Below are 16,241 nucleotides of genomic sequence, written 5' to 3' on the forward strand. Positions count from 1 at the left end.
AAATGGAAACAACCACAATTGTCTATAACATTACCAGGATCCAAGCCTCTACTACCAGGGAAGACCTACCACTGCTTTGGCATTGACTTACTCCAAATAGTGCTCCCAACACCCAGACGACTCAGCAACAGTCTGCATGTAGGGCAGATCGCTCCGCATTTAACTAGAAACTCTAGAGGATGCTCCACATCAGCCTGACATCGATGAAAGAAATGCACAGAATTCAGAGTCTATAAATATGAGAATCTGATACCAACAATAGCTAAAGTGTGAAAAAGTTTCACCGGAACCACGGAGAATGACTCGGGTTGGACGGACTGGTATGCCTGGAACCCAGAGTCGGTCTTATGCCAATAAACTTCTGAGGTGAGGCCTTTCTGTAATCAGGTCAAGGATTTTTTTTTCATTTTCCCCATTTTTCTAGACCTATGCAAACGACGGCAATTGCCACTATCACACCTTTACTATATATATTTTTTACTCTCATTCTTTAAGGGAAAAAAATACAACCTACTGAACTTAAAAACAAATAACTGTAGTAGAATGTCTGTCTCAACTATAGGCAGGGGATGGGAAGGGGAGTGGGGGGTAATGTTACACTGGTGAAGGGGGTGTTCTGGTTATGACTGTAACCCAACTATGATCATGTTACTTAAATAACAAATATATTTTTAAAAAAGTTGAAATTGTGTATATGAATCAGAAAGCAAATAAAGGCTTAGGAACAATATAAGTCACCTCAATCATTGGGAGCCAGGAAACGCAAGAGCAGAGGGAAGAAATACTCCTTAGAAACCTGTGCTTCAGAGGTTGGACAGCCTAGTATCCTGGAGCCCTGAGTTGGTCTTATGCCAGAAAATTTTAGGGTAAGTTCTCCTTGTACTTAGGCCAAGGCTTTTCCCTTCCATTTCCCCCATATTTTTCTGGGCCTATGCAAACAACAATTGCCACCTACATCCTTTTTACTGTATTTTTTTTTAACTCTCATCCTTTAGAAAAATAAGAGTTTACTAAACTTTCTGCTAGTGCTTTAATGAGTTCATTGGTGATTGAATAATTTTCAAAAATGTACTGCCACTGAACATGTTCTTTCCTTTCTCTCCCATGTTGCTTTTGGTCTTCCTGAAACAATTGTATTATGATCAGTTATGTCAACTATGTGATGCATTTTCATCAATAAATTAAAAATATTTAAAAAAAGAAAAAAAAGAGTTGGGCTAGAGGTATTTATGTCAACAAAGATGTCTACAAGATCATTGCCAATCACGCTAGAACTAAGATTAAGGCATCCCATTATTGTCTCATCATGAACAACTGAGGCTTTGCCACAGTGTGTTACACTTTTAAAATTCAAACACATCACTCTGATCCAACAGTACACAGAGATGCCACAAAATGAGAACTACAGACCAATATATCTGATGAACAAAGATGAAAAAATCCTCAACAAAATTCTAGCAAATAGGATCCAATGCCTCATCAAGAAGGTCATACACCATGAATAAGTAGGATTTATTCCGGAGATATAAGGATGGTTTAACATATGCAAGTCAATCAATGTAATACATCAAATAAACAAAAGGAAAATTAAAAACCACATGATCATATCAATAGATGAGAGAAAGCATTTGATAAGGTATAACACCCATTTATGATAAAAATCCTCAACAAGATGGGAATGGAAGAAACTTTTCTTAATATAGTCAAGGCCTTTGCCACAAGCCTATGCCAAATATAATACTCAATGAACAAAAACTGAAAGCCTTCCTCCTAAGATCTAGCACAAGGCAAGTTTCCTACCATCTCACCACTCATGTTCAACATATTACTAGAAGTACTTTCCATAGCAATTATGCAAGAAATAAATATCAAGGGCAAACAGAGGGACCGGAGAGATTGCATGGAGGTAAGGCATTTGCCTTTCATGCAGAAGGTCATTGGTTTGAATTCTGGCATCCCATATGGTCCCCTGAGCCTGTCAGGAGTGATTTCTGAGCATGGAGCCAGGAGTAACCCCTGAGCACTGCTGGGTGTGACCCAAAAACCAAAAACCAAAAAAAAAAAAAAAGGCAAAGAGATAGAAAAGGAAAAAGTCAAGTACTCAAAATTTGAAGATGACAATAGAAAATCCTAAAGAAAATTTCATAAAGCTCCTAGATACAGTAGATTCATATAGTGGTAGTCTACAAAATTAATGTGCAAAAGTCAGTAGTCTCCTTATACACAAAAGAAATAGACATTAAACAATTCCATTTACAATCTACCACAGAAATTCAAATACATTGGAGTTAACTAAAGAAGTGAAGGACCTAAACAAAGAAAACTATAAAAATTTGCTTCAAGAAATAACAGAAGACATAAAGAAATGGAGACATATACCCTGTTTATGTATTGGGAGGATTAACATAATTAAAATGGCAATACTCCTCAAAGCATTGTACTGATTTAATGTATCCCTGTAAGGATATCCATAACATTTTTTCAAAGAAGTGGATCAAACACTCCTGAAATTTATTTTGAACAATAAACAACCAAGAATAGCTAATGCAACCCTTAGGGAAATAAAAAAAAAGATGGGAGGCATCACTTTCCCCAACTTAAATTGTACTACAAAGCAATAATAATGAAAACAATGTGGCACTGAAATAAAAACATACCTTCAGATCAGTGGAATAGACTTGAGTATTCAGAGAATATTCCCTATATATGTAATCAATTAATCTTTGATAAAGGAGCAAGAAATGCAAAATGGAGCAAGAAAAGCCTCTTCAACAAATGGTTCTGGGACAATTGGTCAGCACATGCAAAAAAGTGAACTCAGATCTATCTAATCCCATGCACAAAGGTCAAATACAAATGGATTAAAGACCTTAATATCTAGGGACCGAAGTGGTGACACAAGCAGTAGGGCATTTGCCTTGCATGTGCTAACTTAGGATGGACCACGGTTCAATCCCTGGCTTCTCATATGGTCTCCCAATCTAGGAGTGATTTATGAGCACATAACAAGGAGTAATCCCTGAGTGTCACTGGGTGTGGCCAAAAGATAAAAAAAAACCTTTAATATCAGACCTGAAACTGTAAGGTAATAGAAGAAAATGTAGGCAAAAACTCCCTGTCATTGAGACTAAAGGCAGGAATCAGAGATAAATGTATTTTAAATTGAGAAGCTTCTGCGCCTCAAAAAATACAGTGACTATCATACAAATGCCATTCACAGAAAGAGAGAAACTATTCACTCAATAATTATCAGATAAGGAGATAATATCTAAAATGTACAAGGTACTGACAGAACTTAACAAGGAAAAAAATCTATTCCCATCAAAAAATGGAAAGAAAAAATGAACAGACACTTCTTTAAAGAAGAAATACAAATTTCCAAAAGGCACATAAAAATACTCCACATCACTAATCATCAGGGTGAAGCAAATACAAACAACAATGAGGTACCATCTTATGCCACATGTTGGGTAACCTTCATATCATGGGCTAGTCCTGCCCTCATTTCTATTGTTCCTGGGTATTATTACAATAATGTCTTTTATTTTTCTTAAGTTCCACAGATGAATGAGACTATTCTGTGTCTATCTCTCTTCCTCTGACTTATTTCACTCAGCATGATAGTTTCCATGTCCATCAATGTATAGGAAAATAATGACTTGATTTTTTGATGGCTGCATAGTATTCCATTGTGTATATGTACCACCATTTCTTTGTCCACTCATCTGTTGTCAGGAATCTGGGTTGTTTCCATATTCTGGATATTGTAAATAGTTGGCGGAGACAGCTCTGATGAGGTGTTCTCTGTTGTCATGCCCTCAGGAGCTGTTCTGGGGGGAGTTGTTCACTGCCACCTCATGGAGAAGAGCTGTTCAAAATGTCTCCCATGTGCGAAAGCACATGTCAGGAATCAGCTCTTTTTCTTTTTTTTTTAACTTTTAAGAACCATGATCTTTGCTTATTCTATATATTTTAATGCCAATTTAATTCTAGTACTGAACAGTATTTGATTTACTTGATCATATACTATTTATCTCGTCACATTTTGACATTGTAAATTGAAATATTATATACTTACAGTGACAAGTTTTTGATGTTATCACAATATTTTCTCATTTATATGTAAGTTATATTTATTTATTGATGTACAAAATTAAAATTTAATTTAAACTTTGCAATAGTGGATTTATGATTATAATTAGCAAGCAGAAAATGCTTGCAAAAATATCATAAAAGAGCTCTCTGCTACCAACTCCTCCTAACGTGGACTGTTACTTGAAAACCGGACTTAGCTCCAAAAGTATCTCCAATGCAAGTACTCTTCCAAGACCACCCTGCCGCAAATCTTTTGCCAATCTCAAGAAGGTCAGGGGTGTGATGAAAAGGTGCCTGGGAACCCATACACCACAAGAAAAACCCAAAAGACAATGGGAAAACATGTACTTCCAACATAAATATAAGACCTGTATTACACCACCTTTTTACCTGCTTTTCCCCAAAAGTAAGGTAGTCATTTGCATCACTTTGTTCCTTTAAATACTTTGTTAATTTATTTTCTAAAAAATGTTTGTTCTCCATATACATGTGAGCACATATATTTTTATTCCTATTTTTATATTTTTTGGGTGTGTGACCTGTTTCTGTTTTCTTCTTCTGTTCACCCCAAAATGCACCGATGATATAATGTAGTACCATTTCTCCCTGCAAAGGCACACTAAAAAAAGGGGAAATCTTACATATAAAAAAGAGCTCTTATCTACTAGGGATAGGAACTCATACTTGTTTACAATACAGGGATATCTCCTACCTTGAAAATACGTCACGCGGACCCAACTTAGACCTCAGGTGATTAGACACCATCCATCCAGCCTTGAACCCTGGATCCCAGACATAGAAACAACACAGTTTTTCACAACAGCTACAGGAAACAAATCCCATCCGGGACAGCCTTAATACTGCTGGGTCACCAACAAGTGCCAGCTCTAATATGATATCCTGACAACAAGGAAATGGGAACAACTTGACCTAAGAGCAGGTTATCCTACCTTACCAGCTAACGATAAGACAAAATCAGAAGACTTGTCACCCTTTGGTAGGTCCAAAAGCCAAGATCGCGATTTACAGATGACTGGCTGCTAGAACCATGACCAGACTTGTATCTTGGGACCAATAAAAAAGCCTTTGCCTAGGGTTTGAACTATGACCTGCACAACAACCATGATCCTCAGTTCCAAAGGTCTGGCAGAGACAATTGAAACAGAATGGGACTTCTGGAAACACAATGAAAGACGCTATACTAGGTGCCATCCTAGGATCAGTGCAAAGACCAAGACCACAACTACAGAAAATGGATTAAAATGACACTGAGGGAACAGAACTTCTAGAACCACAAAGAAAGACTTCATCATAAGTCCCACTCCTGGTCCTGTGCAGATACTGAGATCTCTAGATACAGAGGTCTGATTTTATCACCCAGGACGGAGCAGAAGTCTTCCAAACACCAAGAAAGCACCACCGGGAGAGTAAATGAACCTGAACGAAGTCTATAGTTAATCCCATGACAATATACTCCAAGGGTGGAGAAACCCCATAGCTCTTAGGCCAAGTGAATTCCTTTTCAAATGACCCCAATATTTACTGTGCCAGTGCAGGAGGGGAAAAAAAGCAAAAAGCACAAAACATTTTTTATTTTTTATATATTATTTTTTATCTTCATTTATTATTATTTTTTATTTTTACTTACCTATCTACTTTTTGTCGATTTCTTTGTTTTGGTGTGGTTATTGAAGCTCTCCCCATTTATACTTACTTTTTTTCTCTTCTTTCTTTATGTGCTCTGCCATGTTTCTTATCTCAAGACCATGTTGGTTTTTTTTTTTTGGTTTTTTTTTTTTTTTGTGGTGCTTATCATTATTGTTGGAGTCCTCACTGGATATTTGACACTTCTTTTTGTACTGCTGGGGTGTTTTACCTTCTTTTTCTCCTTCGTCTCTCAAACCAATGATGAGAGCCTCTAGAAAGATTCCACCCATTTTTGGCGCATTAGACTCTTACCCCAGTTTATTACTTTTCTCTTCTTCAAACAAAGCCACATAATTTGAACTAGCTAGTCCTGCCTCCCAGTTAGAGGGGGAAATAAGGGAGGCACCAAGACCAAACAGGTGAAGACTACTAAGTAGTAAGCTAGGTACAGAGGGGACCACATATTCTAGCAGCCCCAGGGGTGAGGGAGGAGGATATGGGAGGTAGGACAAAAACGGAGGTGTAGGGAGGACAAATCGGTGATGGGAATCCCCCCCTGATTTTATGTAAATATGTACCTAAAATATTATTGTCAACAATATGTAAGCCACTATGATCAAAATAAAAATTATATTAAAAAAACTTGCTGACTAGTGATGAGAAGTCTATCTCCTTCCATTAAATTACTATTGAAGTATGATAAAAAAAAAGAAATCTGATGTGAAAATTACATAGATATCAACCAAGCTCAGTGAACCTAAACAGTAATACAGAAGGCTCAACTAGCACCAATCACAGCCCAATAAATACATGACACTAACTTTAGTAAACCATGGAGACATAGTACTCTTGTTGATCTAAATTTTGATGATTTCATTTGCCTTGTGTTATAACAAACAATATAAAGTAAATTTGTGCCAGCAAAGGGGAAGGCTTGGGTGGTGGGTAGGAAATTGGGACACTGGTGAAGGGATTATGTGTGAACATTTAATGTCTGAAATGACTGACTATACTATGAACTTGACAAATCATGTGTTTTAATAAAATATTTTTAAATAAAAAAATGAGCTCTCTGACCAGAAATTTCAACCAATCTGACTCTTGCAAGCCGGGGGATCCATATCTTTTGTTCTGCACATTAGATCTTGCCCCTATGCAGGGATTGACCCTATCTCATATCCTATCAGCTAAACCTGGTGGATGACTGCAGAGCCTGAATTTGTCCCTCTTTACCTTGAAATATGAAGCAGACACAACTCTACAAGTCTGGAGTGACCATACTTCTGCCCTGTGTATCATGTCTTTTCTCACTCCTCAAATAGCAATTGCTATCATCTAATGTCATCTATCCTCTAAGCCCCAACCTGATTAAACTCGAGCACAACTGAACTGCCCCAAAATATGACTATACAGATCACCTATATTTGGGTCAAGTGGGATGTAGCACGTCAATTGATTAGACATTAGACTGTCTTAAATCTCAATTAACTCAATTGAGGGACTTGTTGACATTTTCCTGGTCATAAACAACACAGCATGGTGTGGAAATAATTTTAACAATAGATATGGCTGTAGCTGTTCAGTATAAAGAATTTAATATATTATTTCTCAAGTAACTGAAAATTTAACCCTCTACTATTTACATCCAAGAAACTTGAACAATGTTGGAAACTAAGCTGTTGGAAACAGCTGAAGTACAGATAAGGACAGAAATCGAGGCAAGTCCACAAGTCTATCAAAACTCTTAAATTTGGTCTAGAGGACCTAACTAAAATCAATATCAATACATTGGTGACAGAAATTAAGCCATGATTTTCCACAAATATTATTAATAAATCTATGGAAATTAAACTAATTTGAAGAATATTTTAAGAGGATCAGATATTATATAGAAATGGAATTGGAGGAGCTTAAGACCACATTAGCAATTCCGAGTAGCATAATCTCATAGACTGAGAATAGTAGAAATGACTTGACAAAATTCAAGGCAGCTGATATAAGAAAGCTGAAAAAGAAAAGAGAAATTAAAGAAAGAAAGAAAATGTAAGACTCTACTTCCATTTTTGCATTTATATGTTAAATATGTAAATTTACACTTAAATGTAAAGAAAAAAGAAAGGAAGAGAATGCAAATGAGGGCAAAAAGAATAAACTCAGAAATGTAGGTATATTGAAGATGAGGACAAAAGGAAAAGGAAAGAAAGAATGACTGGTAGAAAAGATAGTTACATTTCTCACAATGTGGAGGGAGGAAGATGGGCAGATTCAGGAGGCCAAAAGTACTCATTAAAGAGACTCAAACGGGCCAGAGCGATGGCGCAGTGTTATGGGGTTTGCCTTGCAGGCGGCTCAGTCAGGAAAACCTGGGTTTGATCCCCGAGGATTCCCCCCACAAAGAAGAAAGATTCAAACAGAAAAATACCAAAACCATAGTAATAAAAATGGCAAAAACCAAAGATATTCATACTACTTAAAGCAGAAAGCGAGAAACATAGTGTTAACTAGCAGGAAAATAATATAAGAATCATAAGAGATTTCCCAACTTAAATAATAAACTTGCATAGAGTTATAATAGACCCTGGGAAGCCAAATGCGTATTTAAAAAAGAAACTGGAAGGCATCTCATTATCTAAATTGAAGGTAAACTATAAAGCTGCATTAATGGGGCTGGAGAGATAGCATGGAGGTAGGGTGTTTGCCTTGCATGCAGAAAGAGAGTGTTTCGAATCCCGGCATCCCATATGGTCTCCTGAGCCTGCCAGGATAGATTTCTGAGTGTAGAGCCAGGAGTAAACCCTGAGCGCAGCCAGGTGTGACCCAAAAATCCAAAAAAATAAAAAAAGCTGCATTAATTAAAATAATGTGTTATTGAAATAAGGACTAACTCTCTGACTAGTGGTTCACAATAGAAAAACCAATGCCAAACCCTCATATATATGGCCAGTGAATTTTTGACAGAAGAGTCAAGAACATGAAACAAAATAAAGACAGTCTCTTATTAAGAACAAGGAGTTTGGGGGAGAATTGGATAACCATGTTAAATAAGAATTTAAAGCTTAAACTAGATCTTACAATTTACATAAAATCAACTCAAAGTCGGTTCCAGAGCAATAGCTCAGAGGTAGGGTGTTTGATTTGCATGTGGCTGACCCAGGAAGGACCTGGGTTCAATCCCTGGTGTCCTATATGGTCCCCTGAGCCAGGATCGATTTCTGAGCTCAAAGCTGGGAATAACCCCTGTGTGTCTTTGGGTGTGGTCCAACGCCACCCCCCAACCAACTCAAAGTGGACCAAAGATCTTGAGATCATACCTTAATAAAGTATACAAGAAGGAGTAACACAGGATGATATCACTTATACGTGGTATTTGGAATAACTGGATGAGGAAATGCTATGATTTAAAAGGGGGGATATCTAGATACTCTGGCCCCATAATATACAAAGAAAGACTGAATGAGAGTTAGGGAAAAAAACATAATAGAATTAATGTGGAGAAGGCATCAAGGTGATTCAGGTACATCGGTAGTGTCAAGAAATGATAGAGCTAAATATCCTAACCCAGTCAACAATAACAAAATTATGAGACCCAAACTGTAACAACCAAATTTATAATTGTTCATTTCCAGATGGCAGGCTGTGGAGTAGGTAGATAGAGGAAGGAATCTGGGGACATTAGTGGAGGAAAGTTAACAACGGTGATGGGATTTCTGCATTGTATGCCTAATACTCAACTATAAAAATCTTATCTAATCACCAAGTTTTAATAAAACTAAACTGTAAAAAAATCTATCATAAAGGATAACTACTTTACTAGAATGAAAAATTAACTGGTGATATGGTTTATTTCACTAAAGTTTCAACATCCAGTAGTGAATTTCAAATATCTTTTAAAAGATGTGATACAGGAGTCAGCATTATGAGAATCTTTGTACATTAGATATTTTCATTTTTATTGAGAATGTCACCTTAATGGTGTAGTTTATGTTGAATTTACAACATGAAGAATGATTATATGCTGTGTAAAATTAAAATAAGAATTTTGTTTTTGTTTTGGGCCACACTTGGTGCACTCAGGGATTACTCCTGGCTCAGAAGTCACTCCTGGCAGGCTCAAGAGACCATATGAAATGTTTGGGATCCAACCTGGGTCCATCCCAGGTAGCCTCTTGCTAGGCAAATGTCCTACTGCTATGCTATTGCTTCAGCCCAAAACAAGAAAAAATTTAATTACATAGAATCATTGACTTGTGCAAAGTGTCAGTCAATTTTGGAATTAAATAAAAATAAAAATATAATGGCCAGGTAAGGTCTCTGATCTTAAACAGTAGGTAAAGTGCTTGCCTTGCATGCTACTAACCTAAGTTCAACCTGGGCACTCTACATGGTCCCCTGAGCATTGTCTGGAGTAATCTCTGATCACAGAGCATGGAGTAACCTCCGAGCAGTAATATGTATGATTTAAAACAACAAAATGGCCACTTAATTTATGGTCTGATATCAGAGTACTTTAACTATGGATAGTGTTTAAAACCCAAATTAAAAACTTGATTTCTCACTAGTAATTGAAAAGTAGAAGAATTTGTGACAAGTAAAATGAATAAAATTTTAAATGGTATTGCAATAAAGATCTAGTAAACAGTGTTGATAGTAAGGTTGGAATAGATTTTGTATATAAATAAAATATCTAAATGTCCTATTTAATACCTGAATTATCTTATTGACCTTCCCCCCATCTTCATATACATACACTTGTATAGGTCAAAGTCAAAGCACTTCACTTGCTTTAGAAGCACATAAAGGGACTGGAACAATAGAATCTAAGGTAGGACACTTAGCGTTGCATTTGGCATGTCCAGGCTTGAGCCCCAGCATCCCATTTGGTCCCCCAAGCCCATCAAGATTGATTTCTGAGTGCAGACTCAGTAATAACCTCTAAGCACCACTGGTATGACCTAAAACAAACAAATAAACAACAAATTTGAATCAAAAGTTCGAGCTGTGAGACACAGAGCACAGTGTTTTCCCAGCAGGAGGCAAATCCAGATTAGGTTTCCAACAACCCACAGGGTTTGTTGAAGTTCTAGTAGAAGTGATTTCCAAGCACAAAGCCAGGAGTGATCCCTGAGCACCATCAGTGTGGTCCACAAAAACACCCAAACCAAAAACACAGTAAGAGATAAACTTTGCTGAGTTTAACTCAGAGAAATGTTTTTTATAAGGAATTAAAATGGTCACTCATTTAACTAAATATAAATGGACACAGTTTTTTAATTTTATGATAATATCATATTTAATAACCAATTACCAAGATATTTATTAAAATGAGTGCATAATTTTCAATTTTGCAGTAGCTAATAATAAGCTGGTCTATCGTATATATGCAATTTACAGGCAATATAAGGATAATTCTATCAAAATAGTGAATAATATTAAAGAGATCTCTACCCTGAATATTAGTCTTCAAAGAAAGAATACTTAAACTGGTCTTTCTCTCTCCCCTAAATAAATATTTCAAGTTCTCTGTCATTTTTCAACTGGCATTAATGGTATCTTGAAAAAATCAATTAATCTCCCCTCAATTTCTACCCTATTTTCTTTTCTTTCATTCTATAATCTAAAGTCAATGTCAATTTAGGTATATTCCCTTATGCCTTGCATTAACTTGTCTTGTCATTCTATATATCACAAAATTAAGGTCATCTAGTAGTTGCCTTTCTTCTAACTTGCTTCACTTAACATGATCCCCTCCCGTTCCATAAAAGTTGCAGCAAATCGCATGATTTCGTGATTCTTTGCAACTGCATAAAATTCTATTAAATAATAGGTTAAAGGAAAGTAATAGAGGAGAGGATTCAGCCACAAATTCTGTAGAGATGTGGTATATATATATAAATTATATATATATGTAAAATTTATATGTATATAAACCAGATAGTAAGTAATGGATGACTCAGACTATAATAACCAAACTTAAAAACATGCTCATTGATGAGACATACCGTGCAACTGAGGGTATTTGGAGATTGGTAGAAGGAAGTTGACACTGATGGAAGGATTGGTGTTAACATTGTATGTATGAAACTATTATGAAAAAACTTGGTAAATCACAGTTCTTATTTTAAACATAAAATTAAAATCATTTAACTATCATAACATAACTTTCAAAGCTAACATTTGGAAATTCTACTAATGCTGGTGATGCAATTAAATATAGGTAGAAAAATATCAATGTAAACATGTAGGTACAGAATAACAAAGAATAACTGAAAGAAAATTAGTGACAGAGTTTAAGGCTTCCATTATAAACGAGGTGCACTTTTTGGCTCCATTTTTTGTTGGCACAAAATCTAGATAAGTAATACCTAAGAAAACCTCTAGAATAATCTGCTAAATAATAATGAAAAACTATAATCAAACTAGTCTCACTCTACTTATTTGAGAAAAAAAATCAATAGATTGACTTTCTTTAATAAGGAAAAGCCAGTGTTCATGTAAGAGAAAGAACAGAGAGGTAAAATAATTATAGAGATTCTGGTAACAATGATATTTTAGACTTCATTAGTAAACCAATTGGCTAACAGATAATAACATGTATAATAGAGAGATTAAAAAAAACAAGTTTCAGGAACTTGTGAATTTTAAAAGTGACTTGTGCCTTTATCTTTTCAGTACATATATCAGACTATTTTGCAATAGTGCAAATGCAAAACGCATTTCCCCTTTGTAAAGACCAGATCTGCCCTTTTACTGTACTAGAACCCTTACTTTGATTTGCTATGATCCTTCAGTACCAGTCTTTTCAAAGCACCTTTAACATCTTTATTTCTCAAAGTGTAAATGAGAGGATTAAAGGTGGGAGTAACCACAGTATACAAAAGGGTTATGAACTTTCCTTGACTGTGGGCATAGGAGCTATTTGGATGAATATAGACAGCTGTGATAGTCCCATAGAAGAGAGATACCACCAACAGGTGGGACCCACATGTTCCAAAAGCCTTACGCCAGGCTTGAGCTGATCTTATCTTCACTACTGCTTGTACAATGAAGCCATATGAGATCAAGATGAGTACTAGAGGAAGAAGAAGAAGTACCAAGGATGCCATAAAGAGTTGGACTTCATTGGCATGAATGTCTACGCAGGCCAACTTGATCATGGCAGGAACCTCACAAATAAAATGGTATATTCTCCGGTTTCCACAACGAGGCAATCTAAGTGTGATGGTGCCTTGAATCAGGGTATTTCCCAGTCCACTTAACCATGCTATTCCTGCAAGACACTGGCAAAGTTGTGGATGCATAACTGTAACATAGTGAAGTGGTCGGCAAACAGCAGCATAACGATCAAATGCCATGACAGCGAGGAGTACACACTCAGTGGATCCCAGTGCCAGTGACACATAGAGTTGAACGGCACACCCTAGAGAAGAGATTGTCTTGTCTGGACCATGGAGGTTCCACAACAACTGTGGGACAATGCTGGTGGTAAAACATAAGTCAACAAAAGAAAGATTGGTAAGAAAATAATACATGGGCGTGTGAAGCATGGGATCCAGGCAGGAGACAAGGATGATTGCTGTGTTTCCCACTAGTGTCAGAAGGTAGAAGATTAACACAGACACAAAGAGGATCTTCTCAAGCTGTGGCTGGTCAGAGAAACCCACCAATATGAAATCACCTGGCAAACTTCTGTTAATCATCATCATTTTCCTACTCATGAAAAAAAAAAAAAGAAAACACATGAAAATATAGACTTTAGATGATGGGAAACAAATTATGCTTATAAAATAGACTAAACAAAAGTCAATGATCTTATTGTCCTTACATATTAATTTATTTTTGTAAGCTCACTCTCTTCTTTCTTTGTAATCTCACCCTCTTCTCAATAACATAGGATTTTAGAAAAGAAATAATATGCTGTCCAATCACAAACTTACTTTAACTTTTATGTATGCTGTCAGTAGTAAAAGTAATAAAGGAGAAATAGGTAGGGAGTGGAGTGATAGTACAGCAATTAGTATTTGTCTTGAATATGGCTACCCAGATTCAATACCCAGCACTCCATAAGACCACTGAACCTCACTAGAAGTTATCCTGGGCATAGAATTAGGAGTAAACTCTGAGCACTATTGAGAGAAGCTCAAAATCAAATGAAAAAGAGTTTTAAATCTTTAAATATGATCATTCCAATATCATATTGAAATTCATGCTTTAGGCTAAGTATACACTCTGACATATAATCATTATGCTATGTGATCATCAGAAATATCCACAGAGTAAATAATTTTCTTTCAATCTTTTTACATATTAAAGTAAACATGGTTTATATATTACATTCTTAAAAGAGAGAGCTTTTAAGTTACAAATGACTATTACTGTCTTATTGGTGGTATGAATCATTGTACATTTAAAACTTAACTTTGACTTTGTAAGTTGCAAAGCTTTAAATCAAATTTTTTAAAAAAATATATACACCAGGGGCTGGAGAGATAGCACAGTGGCATTTGCCTTGCAAGCAGCCCACGCAAAACCTAAGGTGGTTGGTTCAAATCCTGGCGTCCCATATAGTCCCTCGTGCCTGCCAGGAGCTATTTCTGAGCAGATATCCAGGAGTAGTCCCTGAGTAATGCAGGGTGTGACCCAAAAAACCAAAACAAAAAACATATATATATATATATATATATATATATATATATATTTGTATACACCATACTATAGATATCCAAACTTGATTTAAAATATGATGATGAAAGTATTTGTCTTGCATACATTTTGAACAAATTACAATAATTTTATATTTAAAAAATAATGTTAATTAAGATACATATTCTAGACAGTGGTCCTCAAACTATGGCCTGCGGGCCACATATTGTATTTGTATCTGTTTCATTTCTTCATTGCAAAATAAAATATATGCAGTGTGCATAAGAATTTATTCATAAGTTTTATTTTTACTATAGTCAGACCCTCCAATGGTCTGAGGGACAGTGAACTGGCCCCTGTTTAAAAAGTTTGAGGACCCCTGTAAGGCAACAGATTCTAATTGGTATGCTCTTTTCTGGTCTGTAGTATTTGAATATATTTATCATTATAAAAGTTATCTGAGAATAAATATTTTCAGATACAATTTATTTTTTAAATTATAAAATTTTCTAACAGCAACATTACATTATTTATTCAAAATCTGTTTCCCTTTCAAATTTTATAAATTTACTTTTATATCTAATCATATAATTCCTGTTCATGTCAAGTTTTGTCTTTTCAAATGATCTTCAAACCCTATTTCTTTTTATGGTTAATCCTCTTAATTTAGGCTTATCAGATATACTCCTCTATAATATATGAAATTAACATCTTCCAAGATATGATAAAAACTCTGTCTATTTATAACACTATACATAAATTCTGAATAATTGTAGTGTTTTGTCAATTGGCTAAATAAATATTTCATAGAGCAGACTGTGTCCTTAAATAGAAAGGTTTTACTTTATTATTTGGGTGGACACTTGGAGTCTCACCTGAGGATTCTTGCAGTTTTTCATGGCTCTGAGTTTAGAAATCACTTCCTGAAAGGTTTGTGGGGCATACGCAGTTCTAGGGATCAAATGAGGTAAGTTTCATAAAGTCTGTACTATCTCTTTGGCATAAGAAAGTTATCTCTTCTTTTTCTGTTTGTTTTTGTTTTGGGACCACATCCGGGGTTACTCATGGCTTTGGGCTCAGTAATTACTCCTGGCAGATTCAGGGGGGTATATGGGATGCTGGGGATCAAACTTGGTTCTGTCCCAGGTAGGCATCATACAAGGCAAATGCTCTACTGCTGTGCTATCTCTTTGACCCAAGATATCACTTCTTAATGTATTATAATTTAAAGTTTTTCAAAATATTCTTAGTATGCAAGCCATTTTTAATAACTCCAATCAAATAAATGTACTTTCAATGAATAAATAAATATCTCTACTAAGCACTTACACCATATTTATCTTTCTCTAGGTAGAAATGAATGTTGTTTTTTAAAAAAATTGTATTTAAGGAGCCGGAGCAATAGCACAGCAGAAGGGTGTTTGTTTTGTACTTGGCCTATCCAGGACAGACCTTGGTTCGATCGCCACTGTCCCATCTGGATCCCAAGCCAGGAGCAATTTCTGCGTGCATAGGCAAGAGTAACCCCTGAGCATCACAGGGTTTCTGTGGCCCAAAAATAAAAAATAAAAATAAGTATTTTAATATAGGGACCAGAGAGATAGTACAGCAGCAGATAGGGCGCTTGTCTTGCATGCTACCAACCAGGTTCAATCCCTGAAATCCATATGTTACCCTGAATCCACCAGGAGTTATACCTGAGTACAGAGCCAGGAGTAAGCTCTGAGCACTACCAGGTGTGACTTCAAAGTAAAAAACATAGCATTTTTACATAAATCAACACAATAATATAAAATCAAAATTATAAAAAGAACATCTTAGCACACATTTAAAAAGTGAGAAAGATGAATGCCCCATTT

The 16,241-nt window shown here is 35.8% G+C and overlaps 1 protein-coding gene across 1 annotated transcript; it reads right to left on the reverse strand.

Annotated features, from left to right (window-relative positions):
• Window positions 1-12,503: 12,503 nt before the first annotated feature.
• LOC125995764 (olfactory receptor 2G3-like) lies at window positions 12,504-13,445 on the reverse strand. The gene has a single exon (XM_049764761.1). The coding sequence runs from the start codon at window positions 13,443-13,445 to the stop codon at window positions 12,504-12,506; it is 942 nt and encodes a 313-aa protein (XP_049620718.1).
• Window positions 13,446-16,241: the final 2,796 nt, after the last annotated feature.

The sequence above is a fragment of the Suncus etruscus genome, chromosome 18 (assembly GCF_024139225.1).
Source record: "Suncus etruscus isolate mSunEtr1 chromosome 18, mSunEtr1.pri.cur, whole genome shotgun sequence".
NCBI lineage: Eukaryota > Metazoa > Chordata > Mammalia > Eulipotyphla > Soricidae > Suncus > Suncus etruscus.

Bases quoted from the DNA above. Each gene is read 5' to 3' on its own strand.
- LOC125995764 (XM_049764761.1), bottom strand. From the start codon at position 13,445: ATGATGATGATTAACAGAAGTTTGCCAGGTGATTTCATATTGGTGGGT.